This window comes from Anas acuta, chromosome Z (genome assembly GCF_963932015.1).
Source record: "Anas acuta chromosome Z, bAnaAcu1.1, whole genome shotgun sequence".
In the NCBI taxonomy this organism is placed as follows: Eukaryota; Metazoa; Chordata; class Aves; order Anseriformes; family Anatidae; genus Anas; species Anas acuta.
Genome location: NC_089017.1, coordinates 25,057,566 through 25,078,298, shown reverse-complemented (window position 1 = coordinate 25,078,298; position 20,733 = coordinate 25,057,566). Strand labels below are relative to the sequence as shown.

The window sequence follows — 20,733 nt, the reverse complement described above, 5'->3', positions numbered from 1 at the left end:
AAGACAAAGGGGCATTTTTATATAAATAATTTGCCACGTCCTAACAGGTTATTCTAGTTCAGATCAAATAAATCTTTATTTATTAACTCATTGAGTACAATCTGTAGATGGCTGCCTCCTAAAGGCCAAATGTGTTTTGTCAGCACTAACAACTGCTTATTTTAACATCTATGGAGATACACAACAAGAGTGGATAGCTTCTTTATTAAATCAGAAGCTCAGTAATTGCTAAATAATTTGTTAGAGCGAGAGGTGGTCATCTATTAGAAGTCTCACCACAAATGAAAACAAGCATTTTAATAAAAATAATCATGCTGTGGGAAACTGTGATGCACTTAAGATTCTTATGGAAACTGTCCTACGTCCTTTCTAACAAACCAATTAGCCAGTTCCTCATACAACAAACCTCAGGACATTCGAGTTTGTTATTGCCACAGTGAAGTGGCCAGTATTGAGGCTAGCTACTTTTTTCCTTCCTTCCTCTTTCTTATATTTTCCCACTCACAAAATCCCATTCCCACTGCTAGTTTAAGAGCATTACCACTTATGTCTTATGATTAAAAATGCAAGGTGACCACATGAAGCCAAGTGACCTCTGCTGCAGACAGAAGGCAATGAAAGCAAAATTTGTCTCTACTATGATCTGTAGTTAACATATCCTGGACACAAGAAGTAACATGGCAGGGTAACTCATTATACCAGTACGTGACCATTCAAAACCACTCCTAATCTGGATCAAGAATATGCTTATAGCATAAGATCATTTCTCTGGAACTCAGCCTGTCTGAGGGTACCCCCCAAATCACCTGTTGCTTCATCAATGTATCATCACCTTCTTCCCCTTCAGCTATACACAGAAAACATATTGGCCACTTACCCTATAGATCTCCTCAAGCAACAGCTTAGCACAATTCTGGCCAAGTTCCTCAGGAAGCACAGCTGCTCCTTGGCCCTGAGGATTTGAGGCTAGCTCAGCACTGAGAAAAGTGCCATTGATGGTTTCTGCAATAAGGCACATGCCAAATCCTGGAGATCTGTAAGAAAAGTGCATTTGATTTGAAAACAAAATTGATTAAGAAGCCAAGAAGAAATGTCAACCTCCTCCTCAATTCACAGGCAGCTCCACTCATAAGACACTACTGGAAATGTGGACTTACTGACAAAATTCCTGTTCTATACATTTTGTTCATCCTGAAAAAAACATTAATTTAGAAGTTAAACCCAGTATCATTAGCACCAAATATACTGTGCTGGATATTCCTGGCACAAACTCTTTAAAAAGAAAAGTAACTAAAAAAACAAAACAATCAAACCTCAGAAATAACACTTTTTGTTAAAAAAACAAACAAACAAAACCAACAGTATCTTTCACATTTACTTAACTAATCTTTGATGAACATTTCTAAAGTATCTGGAGTTTCTTCTCTGTCATGTTCAGAACCAAAACTGACTTTCTTTAGGAATCCATCTCTTTCCCTGGAAGCTTTACCATGTAGCAAGATCAGACCATAGTCCTAGCACCAAGAAAGAGGATGAAAGAACCTGATTCATATTACTTGAATTTCCAGTCACTTCTTTTCACTTACAGCTCAATACCATCCAAATCATTACAACCACACAAGAATTCTGAACATATAGTTTGAAGAAAAAAAAAATGCATTTTACTGAGAGTTTAGGATCCTAAAAAATGCTATTGTGAGTGTTAAACACTTTTGCTACAAGAAAGTAACAGATGTCTGAGTATGGCTTGCTGAGAAATCAAAAAGCTATAACAAGGGAAAAAAAACACAAGATCTTTGTATTTATAGACTCTACAAGAACACTAACAGCTAGCCATCCAAAATAAGGTTAACTTAACTTCCCTCCACTTACAGGATTTCCCACAGTTCTGGACTCCTGCTGTCTCCACTACCCAAACTTAATTAAAATAATGCCACTGACCCCAAACCTACCCAGAGCAGTAAGGAACACCACCATCACCAAATCACAAAAACAAAATCACTAGTAAACACATGTACTGGGTCTGGCTGGGATGGTGTTAACTTTCCCTGCAGTGATCCATACAGTGCTGTGCTCTGCACCTGTAGCTAGAACAGCACTAGTATCAATCCAGTGTTGTGTCTACTACTGAGCAGTGCTGGCACTGCATCGGGACTTCCTCCAGCCTCACAAGAACCAGCAGGCTGGGGGTGGGCAAGAAGCAGGGAAGGGACATCACCAGGGCAGCTGACCTAAACCAACCAAAGGGATATTCCACACCATGTGGTGTCACGATCAGCAATAAAAGGTGGGAAAGGGGAAGGAGAAGGTGCAGCTCTTGTTACGAAGATTGTCATCCCAAACAACTGCTACATGTCACGTCCTGCTTTCCGTGACGTGACTGAGCATTGCTCACTGATGGGAAGTAGAGAATTTCTTTTTCTTCCCTTTGTACTTCCACATGGTCTTTGCTTGTGTTCTCCCCCCCCTGTTTCACTGGGGAGTGAAAGAGTGCTTTTGGTGGAGTATGGCTGCCCAGCAGGGTAAAACCACCACAACACACTCTTTAAGCGTCAAAGAACAAGTCCTTTACAGGCAATTCAGTAGGGAGTGAACAAAAAGCTATCAGTGATTCCCACATATATTCAACTGTCTGTACTTGCTAAGCAACACAGAAGATATGCTAAAGATGTTTTTCTTCTTTCCTTCTGACTGAGAGTGATCTAGACAGCAAGACAAGATCACAGTCAAAGATGTTATTTCTTAGGGGCTACAGCTTCGACATATATTCTTTAGTAATTATAACTACTGGCAGATTTTGTTAGCATTCAGTAGCATGTGGCAAACTGCCTAAAGAAAAAATAAAATCATCTAGTGCCTCATCCATATGCAGACAGGATTAGGAAGTATCTGCACAAACATTTTTCTGTAAATTCTATAAACAGAACCAGGAAGTTTTTGTTCAGAAAAACATTACAGGTGGAAGAAGATGCTCAGATCTATTTCCTGAAGCTTTTGTCACTGTGCAAGGGATACAGAGTTCAACATTCTGTATTCTGAAATCAGAGCTTGGTTTGGGCACAGATAGGCTGCTGTTCTTACTCATCCCTGGCAATTAGCATTGGAAACAAGACATGTTTTACTTTCCTTCCTTGTCCTGCCAACACATATACACACAAGTAACAGGAACCAGGTAATAAGAAAAGCTTTTCTGAAGTGTCACTATAATCATGATCAATGAGATAGCACAGCAGCAGCAGATAGTGACATGCACCAGCAAGACGGAAAGGGAAATTCATTTTTTTCTTCCCATACTATTATGTATTCCTCTGCACTGGCCAATTGTGCAAGTAGAAAAAATAACGTTGCTACCCTAATTAATTTGAATTTTCCACTTTATAGATATATATATAAAAAAACAAAACCCATAACAACAAAAGAACACACAAAGACCCCAAAAACTCCCCAAAAAAGAGGCTTCCAAATTTTGATTACCATTAACGATCTGGAGCCACAAGACCTACTATCCTGAAATATTAAATATGATGGGGAATTAGAAAAGAGGAAAAATACTTTAAAGTCAGTAATTTTTATATGTGCACACTTATGAAACTAAAATAGTATCTTGAGGGTAATACTTCAAGGAGAAGAAACTGTGAAAAAGTGTGCATGCTTGGATTTGAGCATACAGAAAGAAGACAAATAAATTAGTTATCCAGATCTTCAACCTCAAAGAAAAGTGACAGGAGGACAACAAAGCTAGCAAGTATCAGTAAAATTGTCTGAATCACACGCTATGCATCTGTGTTCTTCGAGCAAACAAAAATCTGTGGAAATACAGTAGATTAATACCTCAAATGAATGTTTAGTTCTTGTTGGTAAAAGGATACTACTGCAGCTGTTTATGTCATAGTAAAGCAGAGGACAACCCATATAGCTCAAAACTTTAGAAAACAGCTTTGTCCCATCCTTAATACTACCATTTCCATCAGAAAGTCTAGAGTCATATTTAAACATTAGTCCAATGCACCTCTGACCATAATTTTACTCACTTCAGAGTAATAGGATTAAAAACAAATAAAGATCAGCTTTTCTCTTGGGGCAGAAACAATGTACTTCATTCTTTAAAAAGACACACAGTTTATAACCCTTTACCATAAGGGGCTACCAGTAGCCTAGCAGTTACACCGCTCGCCTCCCACCTCGCCACACACAGGGATCCCAGGCTCAAGCTATGCCCTGGGATGTTTCATGGGCTTCTTTGGGGTCTGTTATAGACCACCAAACCAGGACGAAGGGATGGATGAGGAGTTCTATAAGCAGCTGGTGGAAGTCACTCAATCACCAGATCTTGTTCTCATGGGGGACTTTAACTTCCCAGACATACGCTGGAAATACAATACAGCACTGAAGAAGCAGTCTATAAGGTTCCTGTTGTGTGCAGAAGATGGCTTCCTGACACAGCTGGTTAGTGAGTCTACCAGAGGGGGTGCCCTGCTAGACCTGCTGTTCAAGAACAGAGAAGGACTGCTGGGAGATGTGGTGGTACAGAGTTGTCTTGGGCAGAGTGACCACAACATGGCCACCATGTTCTCTATTCTCAGTGAAATCAGGAGGTGGGTCAGTAACACTGCCACCCTGGACTTCTGGAGGACAGACTTTGAATTGTTCAGGACATTGGTAGGAGGGTCCCTTGGGAGTCAGTCCTGAAGGACAGAGGGGTCCAGGAAGGCTGGATGCTCCTCAAGAAGGAAATCTTAAAGGCACAGGAGCGGTCTATCCCCACCTGCCATAAAATGAGCTGGTAGTAGAGAAGACTGGCCTGGCTGAACAGGGAACTTTTGCTATGTGTCTGGGAGAAAAAGAGTTTAAGTCAGGTGGAAGAAGGGGCAGGCAACTCAGGGAGAGCACAAGGAAGTTGCCAGGATATGAAGAGAAAAAATCGGGAAGGCCAAAGCCCAACACGACAAAAAATGTTTTTATAAATATATTAATGGCAAAAGGAGGGTCAAAGAGATTCTCCGTTCTTTACTGGATACAGGGGGGAACATAGCTACTGAGGATAAAGAAAAGGCTGAGGTTCTGAATGCCTTTTTTGCATCTGTCTTTATTGGCCAGACCACTTATCCTTGGGGAACTCAGCCTCCTGACCTGGCAGTCTGGGGTGGGGAGCAGAAGAAATCCCCACAGTTCAGGTGTAAACAGTTAGAGACCTGCTGCTCCACCTGGATTGTCACAAGTCCATGGGGCCAGATGGGATCCACTCGAGGATGCTGAAGGGGTTGGTGGATGTGATTGCTGGGATACTTTCCATCATCAGTGGTCATGGTCAACCAGAGAGGTCCTGGCTGAATGGAGACTTGCTAATGTGACGCCCATCTATGAAAACAACTGTAAGGAGGATCTGGGGAACTAGAGGCCTGTCAGCCTGACCTCAGTGCCAGGAAAGGTGATGGAACAGGTCATCTTGAATGCAATCACACACCATATGTGGGACAACAGGGGGATCAGGCCCAGTCAGCATGGGTTCATGAAAGGCAAGTCCTGCTTGACCAATCTTATCTCTTTCTGTGACCAGGTGCCCTGGCTGGTGGATGTTAGAAAGCCTGTTGACATAGTCTACCAAGACTTCAATAAGGCCTTTGACGCAGTCTTCCACAGCATTCCAGAGAAGCTGGCTGCCCATGGCTTGGACAGGCACACTCTTTGCTGGGTTAAAAACTGGCTGGACAGCCAGGCCCAGAGAGTGGTGGTGAATGAAGTTAAATCCAGCTGGTGAACAGTCACCAGTGGTGTTCCCCAGGGGTTGGTGTTGGGGCCCATCCTCTTTAATATCTTTTTATTGATGATTTGGATGAGGGAATTGAGTGCATCCTCAGTAAGTTTGCAGATGACACCAAGCTGAGGGGAAGTGTCGATCTGCTGGAGGGTAGGAAGGCTTCTGCAGAGGGACCTGGCCGATAGGATGACATTCAACATGGCTAAGTACCAGGTCCCACGCTTTGTCTACAACCCCATGCAGCGCTACAGGCTAGGGGGATAGTAGCTCAAAAGTTGTGCAGAGGAAAAGGATCTGGGGGTGCTGATTGATGCTCTCCTGAACATGAGCTGGCAGTGTGCCCAGGTGGCCAAGGCACACAGCATCCTGGCCTGGATCAGGAATAGTGTAGCCAGCAGGACCTGGGCAATGACCCTGTACTCCGCTCTGGTGAGGCCACACCTCAAGTACTGTGTCCAGCGTTGGGCCTCTCACTACAAGGACATCGAGGCCCTGGGCATTGTCCAGAGAAAGGCTATGGAGCTGGTGAAGAGTCTGGAACATGGAACACAAGTCATAGAGGGAGCAGGTGAGGGAACTGGGGCTCTTTAGTCTGGAGAAGAAGAGGCTCAAGGGAGACCTTATTGCTCCCTACAACTGCCTGAAAGGAAGGTGTGGGGAGCTGGGTGTCAGCCTCTTCCCACAGGTAACTAGTGATAGGACTAGAGGGAATGGCCTCAAGTTGCACCAGGAGAGGCTGAGCTTAGAAATTAAGAGACATTTCTTCATAAAGGGTAGTCAGGCACTGGAAGAGGTTGCCCAGGGAGATGGTGGAGTCACAGTCCCTAGGGGTGTTCAAGGAAAGGTTGGACCTGGTACTTGGAGATATGGTCTAGTGAGTGATATTGGTAGTAGGGTGATGGTTGGACCAGATGATATTGGAGGTCTTTTCCAACCTTGATGATTCTGTGAGTGAAACAATAGTTAACTAGTGAATCATTCCATTTTCTCCTGTAAGGAATATTTCATGTCAGCAGAATAGAAAATCATGGTCTAAAGCTCAGAAAAATTACAGATCAGAATATACTAGCAGACAAACAAATGCCAAACTGCATTTCTGTTGCCTGTGAATAGTTGGATACTCACTTTCCAGAGCTGACCCCCTTCATGTGATCTGTGTAGATATAAATGTCTGGGAGGAATTTATTCAGGATGCCTCTTGCAGATTCCACCATTCTGTTTGCCATCTGTGGTGACACTCTGACAGAGTACCTACATTTCTGAGCTAAGGAATTGTGATCATGAAAAAAAAAAAAAAGAGACAGAAGTAGTCAAGAGGTCCCAACTTACTATTCCAGAAAACATGTTTTTGTCCTATGCATCCATCCATGAATGTTACTCCATTTTCCTAGCACAGCCGGTATTTAAAGAACATATACTTAGTGCTTTCTATAGTCTTTTCATTGATATATCTTAGCTGAAATGCACACAAGAACAACCTATTATGTATGACTACATAAAAATTTGTCTTAAAGATGCCTTTCAATAATTTTAAATTGCTATTCTATCATCCTGTAGGTTCTTAGAATGCAGGAAGTCCTGCATGCTGTTTGTATCTTACGAAATATTGATGGGTGAAGTCTCTCTGAATTAGCAGCAAGAAATCCTTTCTTTCCATTTCCCCTGGGGAAAAATTGGACAGTTGAAATTAAACGTTTTTACCAAAGACAAAATTAAAAAAAAAAAAAAAAAGCTAAAGGAAAAAACTTTGCCCTCTCCAACTGTTTTGCAGTGCTCTGAAAATATTAAATTTACTGGTTATCCAGTCACTCAGCATTCAAAGACAAATGTTCTGAGGAAGATGAGACTACCACCTTTCTGCACCTGCTTTGTGCCCTTTTGCTCAGGTGCTATTTCAGTGATATTCCCAAAAGATTTTCAAACTTGTAAGACATTTCTACTCTCAGTTCCATCCCATCTACTACAGACTCATGCTCTGCATTTAACCAGGCAACACGGCAACACAGGGAAATCATGTCTCAAACCTACCACCTGGCTGAAGAAAACCTCCTTTTATGAAAGTTTCTATTGTATGCTCTTGTGGAGGAGGCAGACCAGAAGTGTTAAGTTCTTAAGGGCAAAATCAGTAAATAATAATCAGAGAACGGATCGTTCTTCAGTTGCTACACTCATCATTTTGGGTGAGTATAAAAAACTGCTGCAACACAAGCTCCCCAGCTGTAAGGGAGCAGAATTGTTCAGCTGCATCTTGAAGGGATAAAAACACTTATGCATCTAAATGTTTTGTTTTCTACTGGCTTGAAGGACCACTTAAAGTCCAAACTGAAATAAGTGGGTCCCTCACCCAGCTTACCAAAAGCAAGACTTTATCCCTGAGAAAAAATCCGAAAGTCAAAGGAAAGTGGAGGTTCGGAAATCTGTAGTTCACATACATCAACCAATTCCAGTAAGTCACCTGGGACCATACTGTGTATTAAAGTGAGGTTACAAAGATGTCACTAATGCCACAACTATTCCTCCCTCCATCACACAGAAACAGAGAATAGAACTACTTACTGAAGATATAAACAGGGTAATAAAATTACTTTCTTCACTGAAGACCACGAAAACCAACACCAACAAGCACACTGAGCTGTCCCCTTTCTTTTTCAACAGCCCAAGCACACAGTAAAACTGCACTCAACCAAATGCTGCAGTTAATGACAGAGGTCAAAGTGTACCATTCTTGCATACAATTATGACAGCATACTGTAAAAGGAGGAATACACTGCAAGACTGTGCCTCTGGCAGGAAACCTGCCCCCATTCCTGCTTTCCTTTTGAAGAATCAAAGCCAGACCACATCTGAGATTCTCATAATTGCAAATCAAACGACAAGTTGGACAATGCTCAAGAGATCTGGAGCTCCTGAATTACAATATTTAGTATACCCTGCTGTGAGGGATTTCTGCCTTCTTCCTATGGTGACAGCAGGTTCATGACATATGGTATAGAAGCAATAAGCAAAAAAAGTAAAGAACAAAAATACATTAAGTAAGTTTTGTGCCCTTTTCTTTATGAGGGAGTAAATCCCTCCCCACTTCTATCTTCAATGACACTTCAGTAGGCAAAGAGCTAACAAACTGCTTTTGGTAAGACAACAGAAAGCTTAGTTCACATGCATGCAGTGAAGTGTAAACTGAACTCAAATTTAGGTTCCCATCCAACATTCTGCTAGACTCGTTAACTGTCAAGATGCCAAGTATCTGACATATAACAAAACTACATTGTTTGTTACTGGATTCACAGACAAAACATATCTATTTTAGTGCTGCTTTGTAAATCATAGAAGGTAATTTAACTTTTTATTTTTGCTATTGAAAAGGTTGTGAAAGGTGCCGTTCAGTTTTAGATTTATTTACTTGTTCATTGTTGCTTTTTGAACAGTGTTCTGAACACAGTGTTTTTGAGACATGCTGGTGGAATCTAATTTTGTTTTCATTTTGTGGAAAGTCACTGTGTGTTGTCTGTATGTGTACTCTGACACAGGTATGCTTCTGAGGTTTCTAAGCTGGGAGACTTTTCTTTAAAAGCAAACTTTTTTAAAAACAAGGTAAGAGAAGGATACGCAGTTCCTCTGATGCGCTTGATTTTGCCTGGGTCTGTGAACTGAATAGGCTGCAAGACCTTTCTCACTGGGCAAGAAAACAGTATCTCTCCACCTCCTTTGGGAGGCATTCCTCTCCGGTTGATCTAAAAATAATAATGGAGGAGAAAACAGGTTAGTAAAGAACACAATGTATATACATGCTCAAAAATTATAGCTTTTATCTCACATAAAATAATTGTAATCATTACAAGTACTATGCGAGTGCAGGTAAGAAAAAGACATCCTAAGAGCAGAAAGATATTTATTTATTTATTTATTTTACACCAAACCTATAAGCAATAAAAAATTTATATTTTCACTCCTCACCTCTCTCATTTCAAGTACAGTAGGCATGGCTTCTCAGTGGAAGAAAAACATACACTAGGAAACAGCACCAAGAACTAAGAATCAAACAAAACCCCCCAGCCTTTACTAGGGAGGCAACGCTGGCATACTACTTGTCTCTAATTGCAAACTTGTACCTCACTGCTGAAGAAAGTGTCATTTCTCTGATGCTTGACATGCTTACACGACACCAAAACGAACTTGTTCCCACGGAAAGGCCTGGCCATCCCAGACTGATCCTACCACCCTAGCCAGTGGTTAGCCCTGTCCCTGGTCATTGGGAACACCTACAGGGAGAGGATGGAGAGGGCTGTGGGGAACTGAAGACCAGCACTGCTGTAGCTTTGCTGGGGCATGGCCTGATGGTGCCAGCAACACTACCGTGGGGTTCTGTACCACTGGCAGGGTTAGGGGAGGAACTGGGAGGACACAGTAGAGCGTGTAAAGACTGTTAGCGCAAGCAGGGCCTTCATACATTTTAAATGAGTGTTCTTAATTTTGAAAGACTATAATTTCCTCTCTTGAACCTAAAAACCTATTACTCACTCAAATTTATCAAGCCTGTGAAAAGTGTACTCTTTATAGGAAAGAGCATTTACTGTTATTTCCTAAACTAGAAGCAAACAGTAATCAACCAAATATGGATCCAGCTCCTCTGCTGGTAAAAAAGACTTGATTATTTCTCACTAGCTCTAAGCATGGGACAAAAACAGGTGGAATGAAAAAAAATTACTTTAAGTGATGATAAACAAGAAAGCAAAAAGGCTTCTTAATTTGCAAGAATCTCTAGGAAACAAAAAAGGTCACTCATATTTGACATGTTCTCTACCCATAGCCTTTGCATGTCTTCTACTACTTACCTATACTCACTGTGTGGCTACCATGCTGTTTAACATGTATCAAGAAGGAGGCAATTTAATGTGTGATGTGATTAGATATCTGCTAGAGAAAGAGCAGCAAGCGCTGTCCTTCTCTGTATACGGTCATGCTGCCCAAAAGCATACGGTTCCATGAAGCTGTTCAAAGCATCATTTCAACCTGTGCTGGCAAAGAAAGAAATACTTTTTTACCTTGATTTCCAGACCTTCACCATCAATTCCAAACTTTTTCAGTAGGGGTAAAGCTGTGGCCTTAAGGTTATCAACCTACAAAATAAAAAATTTAAAAAGCAGACTCCTTATTAGAAGTTACATAAGTCAGTAATTTAAAATTTATTGAATTATGAGGTTCCTAACAAGGATGAGGCTTTTCTGTGCTAGGTATTCTAAGGGCAGACACAGGAATGCAGCATGGATATCAGCTACTCAAACTGGCACGAGATCTTACTACTCACTAAATTTGCCACAGCAAACTATGGAGATGGAATTTCCTATTCTGTATTTCTTCCTCAGCCTGATTTTTATTAGGTTTCCGCTAGAACTGCTCATTTGTTTCTCTGAGCCGTTACCAGTTGTTGATGAACAGTTACCAAAAAAATGATATTCTCATGACATTGTTAAAGAATTCCTACAGCTAGATCTGTGATGACAGCAAGAACCTTCCTATTTTGGAGGAAGCCTTTTGTTTGCCAGGAGAGACTCCATCCTTTTGTCAAGAGCTTCTCTCTGTCTGCTTCTGGGAAACAAAGTAATTCTAGTTGACAAAGGAGAATCTGAAGTGGGTGACAAGTCATCCACATACTCCCTGTGAGCCAGGTGCTCACCAGATCTAGGTCTCAGCAGGATTTTCCTTGCCACTGGTACTCCTGTTTGTTAACTAAGACAACAACTGTCCTTTGTTGTCTTCTTCCTTCTGCTGAAACTTCAGTAGCATTGCTGAAGGTGACAAAAATGATTTAGCAGTGTAACAGCACAAGGAATTACACAAGACAAACAGCTTGGGAGAGACAGGACCAGTACAGCATGACCAAAGGGAACTAGAGTCCAGGTGGAGAAGAAAACAGGCAGACGGTAGATGGAACTTTGAGTAGTCAGAAAAAAAACACCCTCCTTTCCATGGTTTCAACCAGAATCCATGATCCCTGAATTTCATTCTCTCTGCTTTGCAGATAGTACTAGCCACTGACAAAGTACTAGCACATACCTCATGTACAAGGCTAGAAAAAACCTGTTAGTGCTGAGTTGCTACAAGCATATGCTACAGTTCTCATTTTTCAAATTCTGCTATCCAATATACTTTTTTTTTCACAGACAGGGATTTGGGGTTGCTTTTAAAATGTTGATACTTCTTACTGTTAATGTCTTCATAAAAAAAAAAAAAACAAAGTCAAGAATTTATTTATATAAGAAATACAAGTTACAGCCTCTTACTACCTTAATCCAGCCCCTCAGTATTACTCATTAATCACACATTTGACTTTTGGAACAAAACTCTTCACTAACATGCATATGCACATACATGGACACACAGGAATACCACCATCAGAAGTGCTGAAATTTCAGTGTGCTTGTCTGGTTTGCCTAACATTACACAATATTTATCCCCCCTTTTTTTGTTTGTTCTGAAAAAGCACATGCCAGTGAAAAAGTAAAAGCTTCACCATGTGGGATAGGAAACCCCTTCCCCTCCTCCATATCCACTTTTGTGATCCTAGGGACTTAAGTCTACCTCTGTAGAAGGCCTATTATGGCAACATTAGGAAGCTGGATCAATTTTGAGCCTGGTTTGTCTGTTTCCAAGAGTTTCAAGACGCTGTAGTTTTCAATTCTTAGACAAGTTCAAGGCATGATACTTATCAGGTACCAGACAGATACACAGTAAGAGACTGTCTCTGTTCCAAATTTGCAGCCTCAGCAGAAAGGTAACTGGCAGTATTTGAAGCATTGGAAAAGGCTGTTCTGATCAGCAGATGTGTCCAAGTTCATGCAGAAGAGGTTAACAACTTCACTGGAAGTGAAGACAGTAGCAGAACTGAGACTAAAAACCCTATTTTCTAGGCTCATGCCTATCACTCAACCATAAAACCATTCTTCAGTTCACCTTGGAGGGAAGTTACTCCATATTCATAGCAGACAACACATCATTAACTCTACCATAGCAAAGCCTTCAAACAACTGAGGGCATACCTCACCACAAATGCCAGAAAGCTGCAAGTTGCAAGTCCCATTGCTTGTTGGTGGAAATACGACCCTTTAAGAAAGTCAACAGTGATTAAAAGAAGTCCTTGTAACAGCAAAAAAAAAAATTACTGGTTTGCAGAATCCCTTAACTAGTGCAAAGCTGAAAAAACAACAACAACCACCACAGAAAAGAGACCCAACAGCACATGCTTGTCCCTTTCCTAGGTAGCCAATAGCTGGTCTACATAGCCATTAGCACTGCACAGAACAGCATTTATCCCTACCATACAGCACTGCATTTGGTTATATGGACCTAGACTAAACACGTGCAGCAGAGTTTAACAAATTAAAAAGAGAACACTGAAGTCTGTTGGAAAAACTTTTTTTTCCCTGGAATTTGAGACAACTGCTGAATTTTGATTAACACTGAAATTTATTGCTCCCAAGCCAAACCTTCATATGCTAGTCTCATGCCATCATGAAAATAACTTCGACTGAAAATCCCAAGCCACAGCTGTAAAATGCTTCAGCACTTGCAATCCCAAATATTAAGAACAGTTATTCTAAAACTAGGTTATCACAGCATTATATTATCTGTCCTAATAAAACATGTAGAAAAAGAAAGGAAACTAAGATAGTGATGAGTTGCACGGCACCTCCATTCAATTCAAAAAGGCACTTGATAGATGCTATTGCAGGGGGAAATGTCTTTGTAAAGAGAAATTATAAACTATGACACCTCTGCATGCCAGTTCCATGCATGACTGGTCCCACAAGCTATTCAGGGTCAGGTCTCACTAGTGGTTGCATAGGAAGACATAATGCATAATGCAAACATAGGCTTCCAATGAATGGTTCAGGCTACTGTTCTGAATCCACATGGAGACCTCTTCCTGACAAACGCAAGCAAAGCATTATTTTATTTTCCTCTCATTTAGGATGCAGTACACACACACAATATCATCACTACAGTCCAAACTGGCACAAGTGCACATTCCCCTGCATTTCAGAGGCCACAGTATCCCTCCAATTACTGTTTGTACAGTTATCCCTAATGGTGCCAGCTGTGAAAGAGCTTTTCATTGCAACCCACGGGTGGGCTATTAGTGTATGTAAACAAACACATAGTCAATTTATACCCCAGGAACTCTGCCTGACCCATGCCTCCCTGAACTCTGCTGAAGGCTTTCTTTCCACTAGCCATCCTTCAGAAACAGCCTCTCTTGCCTGGTCCACTTCTACTCCCCGCAGCAGGAGATCTACTGTGATCCCTGTCTGTCCTCCCAACCAGAGGGTGCCTGGCAAAAAGCAAGCTCAAGCTCACAGCACAGCAACTGTATCCAGCAGATATTTGAGGCTATCTTTGCAGATGTAAAAGCTGCAAGCTCAGTGCTGACAGGTTTCAGAATGCCCACAGGGTCAGCCTACTTGCTCACTGCTGCCATGAGGGAGAAGTCCCACTTCTATGGCTGCCTCTGTGTTCCTGCTACTTAACTTAGGGGTGCTTCCACTCATGCAAGGGTATCTCCTGCAGAGTTCACCTAGCCCCAAAATAAAGGTAAGTGTTTAAAAATATTACATGCCTCTTATAAACTAAGCTAAACTTAGAGAAAAAACAAACAAAAAACGACTTGCAATGCATATAAGCAGGTACTTTGCTTATTGTAGCTACTAACTTGAGATGGAGAGGTTTTTCTGTGAAGAGCGACAGGCCAAACTCCTTGAATATTTTAAACTACCCACAAGTATTTACAGTGGCTTTCCTTTCTTTCTTCCCGCTTGGATATTCAAAGTGTGTAGATGGATAGACAAATCTGAGCACCTCTTTTGGGGCATGCATAAAAAAATTTCACCCAGCTGCTAGCCATCTTCTGCTTACATTAGCTGAGCCCCAGTAACCACAGCTATGCTTCTACAGCACAATGAGCATAAGATGCAAGGCATTAGCACGCAACCCTGCATTTTACTTACACCTGCTGCAGGCTGAACAGCAGACATACTTTGAGGTACTGCAATTCATCTGCTGTATGGCAACACCACTCTGTGTCTGAGCTTTAGCAGGTGCATGCCCCCTTCAAGCACAAACTGGCTCTGATTCTCACACCTTTTTCAATTAAGATCAGTTAATCTCTGTTGGCCCACATGTCTGGTGCCTGAAGAGTTAAATTCCCACATCAAGATTCAGCTGCTTAGGTAAGTGTCCAAACATACTTGAAAACAACATTCAGATCGGACTGGTATTCCTCTCTAAATTCTTCAAGGAAAAAAAAAAGTCTCCCTTGTGGTGAAAAAGATGCAGTCAGCCAAAAAAGACTTTTGATTCTTACTGCTTACCATTTCTATGACATTTTTAATAATGGTGACTGAAAGATTAGAGAGCATGCTCCCCTTTTATTTTGTTTTTGATTTATTTTTTAAACAGCACTTCAATTATCCTTTGGCTCATGTGGGTGTTTCATAGAGCCACAGGTGAGAGAACACAGTTTTTAAAGTGACAAGATAAATGCAGTTGAAAAGCCCTAAATAATAGCAGGACTCAGAGGCTTGTCTAATATCTGCAATTATATTTAAACAGTTTAAAATGATTACAAATACTGTTAAGTTTTCTGATTACAGTGTTCCCCTCATCTACTCAGAGGAAAATAGGTTCTAGCTGGCATTTGAAAGGTAAAAAAAAAAAAAAAAAAAAAAAGCGTGCTGTTCTCTAAAACCTGTTAGGAAAAATCAACCCACATATCCATAACCATTACCTCAGTGTTTTAATCCCATGATCCCCATAGATAATTTTTGTAACAAGACTATTTAAACAAAGGACTGTAAATCATCAGTAACAGGAATCAAGGCAAAACACCCCATAGTTATTTGATCTACTTATGCCATTTAACTTCTTTCTGAAAAATCAATTACATACAGTATTTTTGCTAATTTCATTTGTTCTTGCCACGTGAATCTAACAGAAAGAAGGCTTCACAGCAGCATAATTACAACTTTATCCAACATCTATCAGGAGAAGAAGATTCCTTCTCTGTCACACTCAAATTTCATGGACAATTTCTTCTTCTTCTTCTTCTTCTTACAGTAAAGTGAGTGGGGTGGGAGAAACAACCCATCTAACTTCTAAGAGAGCAGAAGTAAACCAGTGGAAGGTCGTCGCATCACACTTACAGTTTCCAGATGAGATAACAGCAGTACAGAAGCAAAACTCCAAAGGTAGATTACCAAATGCAATTTGGAAAGATCAAAGGGAACAGTTCAGTAGATGTTTGATTCAGAAAGCTTGCTGACAGATGCAGTAATACCAAGTACTTCTTGATGTGAAAGATGACAGAAACACAGCATACATGTATTTTAGATATTTCTTCCTAAACTTCGTTTAGGAGAAAAAAAAATGTTTCTCTGGTACTTAAATTTTATTACTTACCGAAGGATCTACTTGATCATTTGTTACTCCCCTCAGGACAATCTTCAATGGATGTTTCATGAAAGGTGCCAAACAGAGCAAACTTTCCAGGTAGTAGCCAATACTGCGACTGGGGCTGCAGTCATGTTCCAATGAACCTCCGTACAGAAGACCAGGCTGATAATATAAGGTAGTACCTGGGGAGGAGGCCAAGGGGGAATCAAATTAGAGCGCTGTCAGCACACTACCCATTACTGCAGCATAAAGACACTTTGCGACAATGTGAACCAGCACACTGGGGACAGCAGACTTTATAAAAGATGGGCAGCACTTCCACCACACCGCTTCTGCATCAATGTTTAATAAACTGTTCGAGGCAGATGACTGTCCATTTACCTTGCACATCATTTCTCCTCCTTTCCCTTCCTCCCCCCATATCAAGAACCTCTCAACAACCACCAAAATGCTGAAACAAGCAACTAGCATCCTCCACAGAAACTAAATCTTCAACAGACTTGAGACATTGCTGTCTCAGCATATCTAGAGGTATGCCATCTGCTTTACTGACCAACAAGCCTTAAAATCCCCTGCAACACAGAGAGGATGAGAAACAGCTGAGATTTCTACATAGGATACTTCTCACTCAAACCAACTCCTCTCTGAGCATGGCTGGGCAAGTACAAACTTTGCCTTGTACAAAACCCCACCCTGGTTCAGAGACCTTCCACCACTAGGAGAACCTGCATACCAAACAAATATCAGTCTTCAACTTGAGCAATACAGTTTCCTTATTGCACTGCACTGTGGTGGAGCACTGATCTTCTTGTGTGCAACCTATTAATATAAAGCTTCTCTCCTGGGTTATTACTAACCTACTCAGTCAATGCTATCTAAACACTTCCCTGCCAAGCTGTAGCTTTTAATTCAGTGAAGCAAGTGATAAAGCCTGGAAGACTCGAACAGAGGAAGAAGAGATAAAAAGGTCTCACCTGTTTGGTTTATCTCAATCCTAGAGCCATTGGTCACTTTGTCGATGAGGCGAATAAAACTTGCTTCAAAGTCTGAGGAGTAGAACAAAGAAAGAATTTTAAAGTTACTTAAAATTTACTCCTGAAAACAGTAGGAAAGGTCAACACACATTTTCCCTGTAATGACTCCCCCTTGAAGGAGTAAGGCTACTCTTACTCTTCAACTTGTAGTTTAATTTCACCACATCAGAAAAGGCAGTTCAAATGAGAACAGAGGCATTAATTTGACTCTTTAACGCTTACAGATGTCTCAAATCAACTCAGATGCACTTAGACATGACTACTGGATTATCCACACAGCTCTCCCCTGCATACAGCAAGGGGAGAGCAAGTGACAGAAGTTGGTATGTCTGATCACAGTGGTCTAAAGGATCACTCAAGCCCGGGATAAAGCCTTTGACAATTTACATTTTGCTCACTAAAAAGTCAGTTTTGCATACATGCACAAATCCTAGCCAACAGGACCCTGTGTAGTTAAGTACCACCAGCTAATCACAGCTTCCCATTACCCTCTGCAAAGTCTTAACAAAGCTGTTGCTCATTTGTGAAGTGCTACAGCCACACAGCTGTTCCACAAATGCAGTCACCATTGGCTATCTGCAGATCTCAGAGTTTTTTATTTCCAAAATTATCAATGACATAAGTGAGACTAGAGAAACACAAGTCTTCCCATCACATCGCTTTAGCTTAACATGTGCCCTAGAGGACTCTGCTAATTACACAGTTTCTGCTGTTTGCGTGTGTAGTGGGTTTACATGGCAAGGTTTTGGTAGCAGGGGGCCGTAGGGGTGGTTTCTTTGAGAAGGATCTAGAAGCTGCCCCGTGTTTGGTTAGGGCCCCACTGCTGACCAGAGCCGAGCCAGTAAGCAATGTTGTTTTGTGCCTCTGTGAGAGCAAATTTAAGACAGGGGAAAAAAAAAAAATGCTGTGTGATACAGCAGCTGGGAGAGTGAAAGGAGTGAGGCGCCTTGCAGGCACCAAGGTCAGTGCAGGAGGAGGGGGAGAGGTGCTCCAGGTGCTGGAGCAGAAGTCCCCTGCGGCCTGTGGTGAGGCCCATGGTGAAGCAGGATGTCCCCCTGCAGCCCGTGGAGTACCACGGTGGAGCAGGGTTCCACGCTGCAGCCTGTGGAGACCACGGTGGAGCAGGTGGACCTGGCAAGAGCTGCTGCCTGTGGGAAGCCCACGCCAGATCAGTTCATCAAGGACTGCATCCCGTGGGTGGGACCCCACAGCACAGGGGATGAGAGTGACCGAGAAGGAGCGGCAGAGAAGAAGTGCTGTAGACTGACCATAACCCCCATTCCCCCGTCCCCCTGCACTGCCTGGGGGGGAGGAGGTCGAAGAGAGTGGATGGGGGGGGAAGGTGCTTTTGGTTTCTTTCCTTTGTTTCTCACTTCTCTAGCTTGTTAGTAATAAGCAATAAATCTTACTATCTCCCTATGCCGCGTCTGTTTTGTCTGTTACAATAATTATTGCGTGATCTGCTTGTCCTTGTCTCAAACTTTGAGCCCTTTTCATCGTATTTTCTCCCCATTCCTCTTTGAGGTGGGGGAGTGAGACAGCAGCTGTGGTGGAGCTCGGCTGCCCACTCGAGCAGAACCACAACAGTGTGGAATCCTGCTCCCAGATGTGGGAAAGAACAAGCACATATATTAAAAAAAAAAAAAAAAAAAAAGCGGCTATACTCTGATTCTTAGGGATCCCAGGTTGGTATAGACTTGGCACAAAAGACAACAAATTTATGCAGAGTTCAAAAATCAGCTAGTTTTAAGACCAAATGCACCTGCATAATGGTCAGTAAATTTTAGTTTTATCACTAAGGAAGTTCTATCTCACTTCTTAGACAATACTCTGATTTTTCTTTCCATATAAGCTTTTAGGATGCAATGAACATTTAAACAAAAGAGCAACTTGCAGACATTGCAGTTTGTTAATATTTGCCTAATACTGTTGATGCACCAGTCACACAACACTGGTTCTGCTTTCTGTCCTGACAATTTCTAAACACAAAGTTTGTATGGCAGCAGTGGGACCTTTTCCAGTGCAAAAACCCGTCCTTGTGAACATGTTTCCCTCTTGGAATGCAAACTTATGGAAAAGCTTTCACCACAAATACTCTGGTCATGAAAAGCTGAGAGAAGCACATGTTAAATTACCAATATAGATTAGGGTTTGCTGGTCTTTTTCTGTTATGGCCATATCTTACATGATTCAGTCCATGCTTGGAAAAGCACCTCCTACAAATTTGGCAAAAGCCACAAACTTCAGCACCAAACTTTTTGTGGTAGTAATAAATACTTTGACTCTTAGTATACATTAAGTCAAGTACATATGAACACTTTGGCAGCTTTAGGGGACTTTAGGTGTGAACCGAAGCCTGCTCAGGAGGCAGAACTGCATCAGTGCCGCTCTCACCCGTTCTGAACCTCGCACCTTACCCCAAAATGGACCGAGAGGCGACAGCCAGCCCTCCTGCTGCTGCCACCCTGCGAGCTTGCATCGGGTGTTACCTGCTGGTGATGCCCCGCTCAGTGCAAGCACTGCACCCGCCGTCTGGCGGGCCCCATCCTCCCACAGACACAGCTCCACACGCTCTCAGCACTCACACAAACCAGCCCGCAAAGCCCAAACGCCGCTTCTTACACCGACACACACCTCGGCGGTGCCTCTGCCTCGCTGCCCATGGCACCACCCGGGGGCATCCAGCGTGGGGGCGACGGGGGCCGGAGCGCAGGTCCCCGAGCAAGGCTTCCCTCGGAGGGATGCACGTGGCTGCAGCCAGGCGCCTGCCCTGCCCTTCCCATCCCTTTCCCTTCCCTTCCCATCCCTTTCCCTTCCCTGTCCCCGCCGCCCTCGGGCACACCCCCCGAAGCCCAGCACCCTGCGGCCACGCAGCCTCACCCCCACCCCCGGCACCCCCCGACGTGTCCGGGGCACCCCCGGCTTTCACCCCCCCGGGGCTCTCCGGGAGAAGCCGGGACCACCCCCCTCACGTCCCCCAATCCCCCCGCGCCCTGCCCCGGGGCTCACCGCGGAGCCCGGGGTCCTCCTCCCGGGCGCGGATCTTGCGGATCTTCAGCGGCCGCCCGCTGAGCGTGGCGAGCACCAGGCGCTGCCGCAGGAAGTTGCAGCCCGCGTAGCTGAGGCAGTGCGAGGAGGAGGATGAGGATGAGGAGCCGCCCGCCATGCCGAGCCCAGCACAGCCCAGCCCAGCCCGGCCGGTGCCGGTGCGGGTGCCCGCGGAGCCCGGCGCGCCCACGTGGTTGGGAACAGGAAGCGCGGGGACAGCGGGGAGTCAAAGGGCGAGGGGCGGGGCGGCCGCGGGGCGGTGGCCGCCAGGGGGCGGCTTTTGGGGCGGGGCGAAACCCCCTCAGCCCTCAGCCGCCTGCCCCGCCCCGCCGCTGCCTCAGTTACTTGTGGGGTCGCTGCGATGAGGAATTGGGGTTCGGATCGACCCCGAGCAGCCCGGCCCCTGTGGGGGGCGCCTCAGGTCCCCGGTGAAATGGGGTGTACCCG

At 43.3% G+C, this 20,733-nt stretch overlaps 1 protein-coding gene across 2 annotated transcripts in view; it reads right to left on the bottom strand.

Moving 5' to 3' along the window:
* The window catches only part of RCL1 (RNA terminal phosphate cyclase like 1), a 40,899-nt gene extending 20,374 nt beyond the window's left edge, over positions 1-20,525 (bottom strand). Inside the window, exons 1-7 of one of the 2 annotated variants that reach the window (XM_068666467.1) lie at positions 20,248-20,525; positions 17,179-17,250; positions 16,211-16,386; positions 10,801-10,875; positions 9,365-9,489; positions 6,884-7,009; positions 878-1,034 (exon numbers count right to left, since the gene is read on the bottom strand). In XM_068666467.1, the coding sequence (XP_068522568.1) occupies positions 878-1,034; positions 6,884-7,009; positions 9,365-9,489; positions 10,801-10,875; positions 16,211-16,386; positions 17,179-17,250; positions 20,248-20,404 (888 nt within the window). In that variant the 5' untranslated portion in view covers positions 20,405-20,525. The remainder of the gene's footprint in view (positions 1-877; positions 1,035-6,883; positions 7,010-9,364; positions 9,490-10,800; positions 10,876-16,210; positions 16,387-17,178; positions 17,251-20,247) is intronic. The other variant, XM_068666466.1, reaches the window with a different exon arrangement.
* Between the last annotated feature and the right edge of the window lie 208 nt (positions 20,526-20,733).